Consider the following 9,120-nt stretch of genomic DNA (forward strand, 5'->3'; position numbering starts at 1 on the left):
CATCCTGGGCAACTGCTGGGGACACTAATGGACGGGACCCGAGAGGTCTTAACCCCAAAATAAGGTCCAAGTATCTTAGGAATTTCTAAGCTGGCTCACTATATCATCTCATTTGGTCCTCCAATACACCAATAGCTGTCCAGTTTTTGTTTTTGTTTTTTTGTTTTCCATAGGAAACTGCGGAGGCCCAGGCAAAAGTGACCGCACTCATCATCTTCCGGTCTCCATCTCAGATCAGTTTTTGAGACCTTTGAGATCTTTCCAAGGGCCCTAGCCACACCAGACTCCCCACTTCTGGCGCCAACCTGTTGCACCCACTGTTCGCAGCCTTACCCCTCCTTCCTGGTGGCAAGGGGTGACAGCCGAGTAGCGGAGCCAGCAGCCGCTCAAGCCAAGCCCACCCCTGCTCCCTGGAGGGAGGCTCCTCCTTTTAAGACTGCTTCTGGGAATTCCCCCACCCCGAGCCAGAACTCGAGACCCTAGCCCCAGCTTGGTACCTGCAGCTCCTTCTTAAGGAGATGAGGTTGCCGCATCAAACCTGAGGGCGGGAGCGGGTGACCCTGAGAGGGGGAGGGCAAAAGGCGCCTCCTCCCTTCCTTTGCCTGCCCCTCGCCCCGCACTTCACCGAGGCCCGCAGGTCCGTGCGGGTCAGAAATAAATCGAGAGATTGTAGGGCCAGCCTCCTGATAAAGGACCCTCTAGCAGCTCCATCCCTTGCGCCTGGGGGACCCCTGCCCGAGGCTGGTAGCCCAAGGGTGCGAGTACGCCAATCGGACCAGCTCCGGCTTCGCAGCCTCACTGGCCCGGAAGGTGGACACCTCGCACCTCAGTCTCCCAATTACGCCCCTCTTCCCCCCCTTTCGCCCCCCCCCCCATCACCCTCGGCTAGCCTCCTTCCCTCCGTCTTCCTTTCATCCCTGAAAACCTGTGGCTCCGAGAGATCTTGGCTTCTCTGGGACTCTACCCCAAGGGCCTGCCCACATCCGCTCCTGAGTTTGGGGGGCAGAGGGGCAATCGCCCCCAAGAAGTCTCTCCAGCGATGGGAGCCGCCCGCCTGCTGCCTAACCTTACTCTGTAAGTGTGCTGCCTGCGACTGGACTTCTTGTTGTCATTCCCAGCCCGAGGAATGTACTGCCTCCCCGGGACAAGCATCGGGCAGGCGGGGCAAGACAAAAGGTGGGGGACGAGGATGCACTGGGGTGCCCACACCTGGAACTGCCTTGTCTTCCCAAACAGGTGCTTGCAGCTCTTGATTCTCTGCTGTCAAACGCAGGTAGGCACCCCTGCCTAACCCCGTCCCAACCGTCCCAACCTTTCCCACCTCTCCTCGAAGGAGGGGAGAAAAGGACTGGACTCCCCCAAGCTAGCAACTGCTGAGGTTTGGATAATCAGTTCAGACGGTGGGTTGGAGAACAGGCTGAACGGGGAGTATAGATTGAGGCTTTACCTCCCAAGCCTTCCTAATGAGCCTCCTGGCTTCCCCTGGGTCTCTGCTCTCTCCATCCCTCTGCCCCTGGCTTTGGGATGGCTGAGGGCAATGTGGTGCTTATGCCTTAGAAGCCAGTGGAGGAGCTCAAGTTAGGTTTGTAGCTGCGCGTACCTGATGGGTTTGGGTTCGAAACCACTTGTTTGGTCCATGCACCCACCGTCCATCTACTATTATCAACATGTTTGGGCCATAGGGGGCCAGGGTCTCAGGCATAGTTGGAGTATCCGACCAGGTAGGGAGTTACCCATTAGCATAGTTCCTAGGTCAAGCCTAGAGGTTTGTTTGGATGGAATTCAGGGCTTACCTCTCCACACTCGCCCACACACCTCCCACTCCCAAGCCTCAGCCCCCAGCTCGAGGCGAGGCCCGGTCCCCTTTTTTGTGATCTTCCATAAAAGTGCAGCTATTAAAATGCACTGGTCCAGAACCGCTCTGGGGAGAGATGGCCTGGCTTTCCCAGGCCAGAGGCCTGTTGCTCTTCCCATCCAGTGGGGACTTTTTTTTTTTTTTTTAAGGTAAATGCCTTTTCTCTGGAGTAGGAAGGGGCTGCCTTTGAAGCAGTGGGGGGGTGGGAAAGAGACAACACCCCCCCCTTTTTCCTTCCCCCTTTTGCTCTAGCCCCGTTGCAGGCCTTTTGCTTCACACATATAGGGAGAGTAAGAAGAAAGCCCCTAGCTTGGCAGGGAGGGGGCTGGGGGTGGGTCCAACCTGTTCTGGAAAGGAAATTAGCACAATGCTGCTGCTGGCCTGGGCGTTTATGGCCTGGCTGAGGCCCCATTCAGGACTCAGGGAAGGTGGCAAGGCTGTCCTTTCCCCCTTGAAGTGCCCCCTCACCCCCCTGGGAGGGGGGGCAACAGGCTGAACCACAGCCATGCTTGAGGAGCTGTCTGACAAGCAGCTGTCTACCGTGGTGAAGGGGAGGTCCCCCCACAGCGGGAACATGAAAGGAACAGGCAAGGTCCTGTGGGAGAGGGACTTGTGGGCTGGGGGTGGAGTTGGGGGGAGGACGTGGGCTACTTTTGTGAAAGACTTGAAGGGGGACAAGGAGAGGGAGGGTAGTTTTGGGGGGGGGCTGCTATCTGCCCCTGACCTGGAAGAGACTGCCAGGAGAAGGCTGCCCGCCAAGTGGGGCGGACATCCTGAACCTGGGCCAGAAGGCTAAGGCTGAGGTAGACAGGAACCCACCGGGGGCAGGAAGGCCTGTGAGGGCTAAGCGGTACACTCCCCACCACAAGTGCTAGCCTCAAGTTTCTCTAGGGTAGGGTGCAGGGTAGGTCCCAAAGATGTTCTCATTCTGTAGAGGTCTGTCAACTCCTGGCCTTTTAGACTGCTGTGGGGAGTGGACAGCGACGAAACAGTGAGTTGGAGGGGGTCAACCCTAAGCAGGTTAAACCTTGGCCTTGAGGTTTACTCTTTCACCACCACCCTCTAAGTTGATATATATCCCACCCCTCTAGCTAGGATAGTGTCCCTTAATTTATGCTGAACTCTGGCTTGGTCCATGACTGACATCCAGCATAATTATAGTTGGTACTGGGCATTAGGAGCAGGGAGCTGTGCCCCTACACAAGCCCTTACATGCTGAGTTGAGGCTATACACAGCAGCTGGCAACTGCCACCCTAGAGGGCACCTTGGAGGAGATAGGGCAAAGATTTGCCTGTCCCATTCAGGTAAGGCAAAGCTCAGTGTAGAAATGTGGTACTGGATAAGCCTGGTGTGTGGTGGAAACGGCTCCTTTCACCACCTAGGAGGAAGGCCTTTAAATAGCTAGGAAACTGCCACAGGCAGGCAGGTGACCATAAGAGCAGAGCCACTGGTACCATTTTCTACTGTTGCTTCCACCCCCTACACTATTCATATTCTCTCTCTCTCTCTCTCTCTCTCTCTCTCTCTCTCTCTCTCTCTCTCTCTCTCTCTCTCTCTCTCTCTCTCTCTCTCTCCCCTCACCCCCTCCAGGACACTTTGGATAAGGACCTAGGTTAAATATTTAGCAAACCAGCTGCTCTGTTCTGGGGCTGGGTCCTCTCAAGGCTAGTGGAGTTGGGGGGGGGGGCTAGTGGTCCTGATTTGTGGAGCCAGGCCCCCAGAGAAAGAGAAACGGGTTCTGGCTGTGAGTTGTGTGTCCCGTGCACCTGTCCTATAGAACATGGGGACAGGACACACAACCTTAAAGGTTTCTTCTAGCAACCCATTGTGATTGCAGATGTATGCAGTTTCACTGTTTCCCAAGACTGACAACTACAAGTCCCCCCAAAGTCTCAACTGGTTCATGCAGCATCCTGGGAAGGCCATGGGCGTAGGTGGTCTTCAGCGTGCACCACACACTCATACACTGCAGGGCACACAGCCAGCCCTGCTTCATTTACCTCCTCACCCCACTCCCCAGATGGGCCAATGGCGGTGTCATCCAAAGCAAATTGACACTATTTTTCCCTTGGTAACCGCAAAGGGGGAGAATCACCCGTCTCCTAATTTTAACCAGTACGTGAGAGACCAGGGCGCTATGACTGACCAGCTGAGCAGGCGGCAAATCCGTGAGTACCAGCTCTACAGCCGGACCAGTGGCAAGCACGTGCAGGTCACCGGGCGTCGCATCTCCGCCACCGCTGAGGATGGCAACAAGTTCGGTAAGACCTGGTCCTTACTCCCAGACCACTTGTACCCTGCCTAGTCTGGCCTGAGAGTTTCTTCCCAGCTCCTGGGTCCAGGCGTCTTGAGGCCTTATGGGCAGAGGGAGCCTCTTGGTACTGCATGCCTGATAGTTTCCCACCCCTTTGGTCTGACTGCTTAGGGGAAACCCTTACCCATCCCTGAGCCGGCAGCCCTGGTAGACAAAGCTCTTTCTTTTCCTTTCCCCACAGCTAAGCTCATCGTGGAGACGGATACGTTCGGCAGTCGGGTCCGCATCAAGGGGGCAGAGAGCGAGAAGTACATCTGTATGAACAAGAGGGGCAAGCTGATCGGGAAGGTGAGGCCTGGGGCACTGGGTAACAGACACACTGGAGTAAGGGCAGCCAAAGACACAGCAACTGCTCCAGCCCAGCTCGTTTAAAGCTGGGGCTCCTCCTACTTGACAGGATGAGGTCTTATTTTACAACCATCCGCCCCCCCATCTCTATTTAATATTTTTTATTTGCCTAAAGATTTATTTATTTTTATCTTCTGCGTTATGAGCGTCTCGTCTGCATGTATGACTAACTGTGCAGTACATGTGTGCCCGGTGCCGATGGAGGGATTGAACCCCTTGGAATTAGAGTTACAGATGGCTGGGAGCTACCATGTGGGTACTGGGAGCTGAACCCAGGCTCTCTGCTGGAGCAGCCAGCACTCTTAACCACTGAGCCATCTCTTCAACTCTCTATAATTTTTTTTAAGTATTTATTTTTATCTTATGTGTATGGGTGTGTTGCCCGCATGTATGTCTGTGTACCATAGGCATGTAGAAGCCAGAGGGAGTGTCTGATCCCCGAGACCTGGAGTTATACTTTTTAGCCTCCATGTGAGTACCAGGAATCAAACTATGGTCCTCTGGGAAAGCAACCAGTGATCTTAACCACTGAGCCCTCTCTCCAGCCTCCATATCTTCTATTCTTGTGGCCCTTGGCCTGCTGAAGTGACGGAAGATTCACAAGGAACCTGAGCTGGTATAAGGGATGTTTCCCCAGCAGTGATGAGGAAGAGTTTATCATCTCCGTGATGTTGTTTGTGGTTTATGTTGGTGTGGCAGCCCATATGAAGGGCTAAAAGGTGATTAAGAGTTGAAAACTGGGGCATTCCTGTATGGTAGAGGCTCTCCCAGGTTCAGTAGGGGGTCAGGTCATGGACAATGTCTAGCAAGATGCACGCTATTCACTTACTGAAGCCTCAAAGCATTGTGGGTACAGAACACTGCACTTCCTTTAGAATTGCCCAGTTTGACTTCTAGCTGACTAGTGTTCACCAAGTAGCCCCTCACTTCTCACTAGTAAGAAGGCAAAGCATGTGGGGGGGGGTCATGTGTGTGGCACCTCTGGTCCCCCTCTCTACCCTGTGACAGCTTTGACCTAGCAAACAGAATTCTCATGAGCTGTGTCCATGACCCCAAGCCCCAGCACTGAATTAATGTATCGCCCTGATCTTGACTCTACATGGGAGCCTCTGAGGGAACTGCAATTCGGTGCTGTCTCAAGGCTTCCTCAAGGGACAGAAGTGCCTTAATGATTTAAGTTTAGCTCTGATTCTAAGTAACAAACAGCCTGTGTGTACTGCTCACTGCTGCCTCACTAACAAAGGTGCCCACCCCGCCAGACAGTTCCTCGGACACAATGACTCCTTGCTCCCAGGTGGAGCCTACAAAAATAGGCCCAAAGGCAGACAACCTAGCCAGGGTGAGTGGACAAATTCCCCTCCTCTGCTCCTTTCTTCCATAGCCGAGCGGGGAGAGCAAAGACTGCGTGTTCACCGAGATCGTTCTGGAGAACAACTACACCGCCTTCCAGAATGCCCGGCATGAGGGTTGGTTCATGGCTTTCACTCGGCAAGGCCGGCCGCGACAGGCCTCTCGGAGCCGCCAGAACCAGCGAGAAGCCCACTTCATCAAGCGCCTCTACCAGGGCCAGCTGCCTTTCCCCAACCACGCCGAGAAGCAGCAGCAGTTCGAATTCGTAGGCTCGGCTCCCACCCGCAGGACCAAGCGCACTAGGAGGCCCCAGCCCCAAACGTAGTCAAGGAGGCAGTAGTGAGCAACGTGGTAGATGCCCCTCAGCACCCTTCCCTCTCTCCTCTAGCTCATCCAAAGATGGGGGCTGGGGTCAGGGGTGGGGTGGGGGGTGGGGTGGGGAGACGGACCCCAAAAGGACCCCAAGGGCATGAAGCTTCTGATTCCCAGCTGAGAAGAAGTACTTGTGTATCCCAGGGTGGGCACCACACTCTGGAAACAGGCTTTTTTGAGGCCAGGGGCAGACCCTGGGAAAAGAAAGGGTCTCCCTGACCTAAAATGCCTGCATCCCAGCATCTCCCTGAAGCAAGTGGGCAGGTCAGCAGATTTCAGACCTTGCAGAACTATACTCGAATCTTGTTCCCAGAACCTCACTCGGCCTGAATCAAATATCTAAACTCCTGACCCGAAATAAAAAGGGACTTTGGGTTTTGTTTCCAAAAAAGAGAGAGATACAGGCAGAAAGAGAAACAAAAGCCATCCACTCTTTAGATTCCTAGCCCTTAGGCCTGCGCCCTCACCCCAAGCCCCAGAATAAAACCATTTTCCTGCAACCGGGTCCGCTGAAGAAAAGTGGGCAGTCAGACCGCCAGAACTCAACTGTAAAGTGTCTGGTGCTGGCGGCACCGAGAGGCTAGGTGCTAGCTGGGGAAGATGGGCGCCTGGGCACACAGGTGCTGCAGCCTGCGTGTCCCGCTGTGCGGCACGGGGAGGCCAAGACGCGCCCAGGCCGGGGACTGGTGGCCCCTCCTTCCGCGGGCTCCGATGTCCAGCCTCACGCGACTCATCCCTGCTACCTGTAGGCGAGAAGAAAACCCAGCCCTCAGCGGCTGCTGGCAGGGACAGGCGTCCTGTGGGGCCCAGGCCCGGGGGGAGGGGGGGTGGCAAGAGCGCTGCCGGGGGACGCCAGAAGTCACCTCGCCGGGAGCAAGATTGCTTTTTTCCGGTGAGCAGGCCTGGGAGGGGGAGGAGGTCTGGGACGAGCGGAAGCGAGTGGGGGCGAGAATGTGTCCCCTTGTTCTCCCCCCCACCCCCGTCCCTACTAGGGGCGGGGGCGGGGGCCACACCTGAGGGCAAGCCTCAATTAGAGGCGGCCGCAGGCTGGGAGTGAAAGGAGTGGGCGCCCAGCCCCCACCCAGCCTCTGGGGTGGGCTTTCCCAGAGGTTTCCAGGTGTGCCTAGGGGTGGAAGCCGCAAAAGCGCCTTTTCGCACGGTGCGTTGGCTTTTAATCTTGTCAAGAGGGAGATTCTTGTGTCTGGGACCCTCCACTCAGGCTCAGTTTCCCCGGTTAAGGAAATGTTGGGGAGGAAAATTATTAAGAGAGATGAAAAAGGATGAAAGCTAACCTTCCACTTCTCCCAAGAACTACTTCAAAAAGTCCGGAACAGGTTGTAGGGCGAGGGCGCTGATTTAGTCTGAAGCGGAGGTGGGCCGCGCCAGACAGAACCAACTCAGGCCTTGAACAGAGCCTGAGCCCCCAACCCTGGGCCATTTAGAAGGTGGAGCCGACGACAGCCAAGAGGGAGGTCCCGCAGGCCTAGGACTGACATTCTCCTTCCAGCTCGTCATAATTGCTTTTCACCAGGTTGCTTTTTTTTTTTTTCCTGTCCCCCCATCACAAAGAGCCTTAATCCTAGTGAAGACCGCCGGACGTGTTGGGGGTAGTTTTCTGGGGTGTGTGTAGGGCGGGTGGTCTGGGGCTGCAGCTGATAAACTGGCGAGTTCAATGGGACTTTTAAAACTGGGGCAACACCCAGCAATTACTTGAGGACAAAGAGTTGGGGCTCCCAAGGTGTGGAGTATTGGGACTCTGGGGGGGCTGGGAGGACTTTGAGAAGGAGGGGGCCACTGATCCCTCTGATTATCGCTGGAATTTGAGACATTCTTTAAGACTCTAGACTGCCTCTCCAGCCGGGCCTTGGCCCACCCCCACCCCCCCTCTTGGGTTAGAGACAGCTTCAAAGGTGGACTGGGCCCTTTGTCTGGCCTCGGCTTTCTTCTCAGGCCTTTCTCGGCCCCTCCCTCCCTCTTTGACCTCCCCAGCACAGACAAACCTCTTGGGGCCAGCTCCAGAAAGCCCTCACTGTTTCCTTTCTTGCTGTCTGAGGTGAGGCCTGGCAGGCAGGGACAGAATATGTCAAAGAGTGAACCTTTGTAGAGCAGGGCTGTACCGGAAGCTAGGAGCATCTCAGAGAGCCTTCAGTCCATCCTATCCCTGGCTGGCCTCAAAACCCACTCCTCACAATAGCTCTCAGCGTCTCTGGCCAGCAGGCATCTTCCCTGCCCTAGGGAGCTTTTCACATCCCAGAGCCTTCTGGGAAGGAAGAAGCCAGAGCCAAAGGTGACAGGCCTACCCCTGTAATCCCAGCCCCCTGGAAGCTAAGACATGAAGACCGAAAGTTCTTGCCTGAACTACCTGAGACCCTGTCAAAATAAATAAAAGGAACGAGTCTCCGGTGATAACATTAGGATAAGGGGTTTATGGTAGGAAAGAGACTTCTCAGTGGATTTCAGATCACGTAAGTCGACTCTTTGACAATAGCTTCTTGCTCTAAGGGGCAAGATGAGTCCATCCAGGCAGAAAGGGTGGAGGGAGGCAGCCGAGCCCGGACTCAAGTCCTGCAAGGCAGCATCACCGTGGTCTAGGAATGGCTTCCACGTCACTGTCTTTTTCTCTGTCTTGTCCCTTTGTCGTCCAACCCTCTGAACTCCAAAAGAGCTGGCGCAAGGAAGTCAGGGATGATGTCCTTTCGCTCCTAATGCCAAACAGCCACCAGTTCTAAGGCACATGGTTCAACAGTGTCCATTGCAGGCCAGGAGCCTCTGGCCTCCCAGTTTACCCAGCCCTCAGGCATGGCCTGCAGTAGGCTATGCTCCCTCCTGAGTGTTGTCATCTTGGAGGCCATGGGCACCCCTCAGCCGTCACTCCCTTGC

The 9,120-nt window shown here is 55.3% G+C and overlaps 1 protein-coding gene across 2 annotated transcripts; it reads left to right on the forward strand.

Annotated features, from left to right (window-relative positions):
* Nucleotides 1–1,039: 1,039 nt before the first annotated feature.
* On the forward strand, nucleotides 1,040–6,243 carry FGF17 (fibroblast growth factor 17; the record flags this gene model as incomplete). 2 transcript variants are annotated; one of them, XM_084767567.1, is made up of 5 exons in its annotated part: nucleotides 1,040–1,074; nucleotides 1,237–1,273; nucleotides 3,940–4,117; nucleotides 4,352–4,458; nucleotides 5,900–6,243. In XM_084767567.1, 5 exons carry the CDS (start codon nucleotides 1,040–1,042, stop codon nucleotides 6,191–6,193), a joined length of 651 nt encoding a protein of 216 aa, XP_084623693.1. In that variant the 3' UTR covers nucleotides 6,194–6,243. The 2 variants fall into 2 exon arrangements, with proteins under 2 accessions (XP_084623693.1, XP_084623692.1); XM_084767566.1 differs by lacking the exons at nucleotides 1,040–1,074; nucleotides 1,237–1,273 and having other exon boundaries at nucleotides 3,711–4,117.
* Between the last annotated feature and the right edge of the window lie 2,877 nt (nucleotides 6,244–9,120).

Source organism: Acomys minous (genome assembly GCF_964271855.1).
Source record: "Acomys minous genome assembly, chromosome: 18".
Taxonomy (NCBI): Eukaryota; Metazoa; Chordata; class Mammalia; order Rodentia; family Muridae; genus Acomys; species Acomys minous.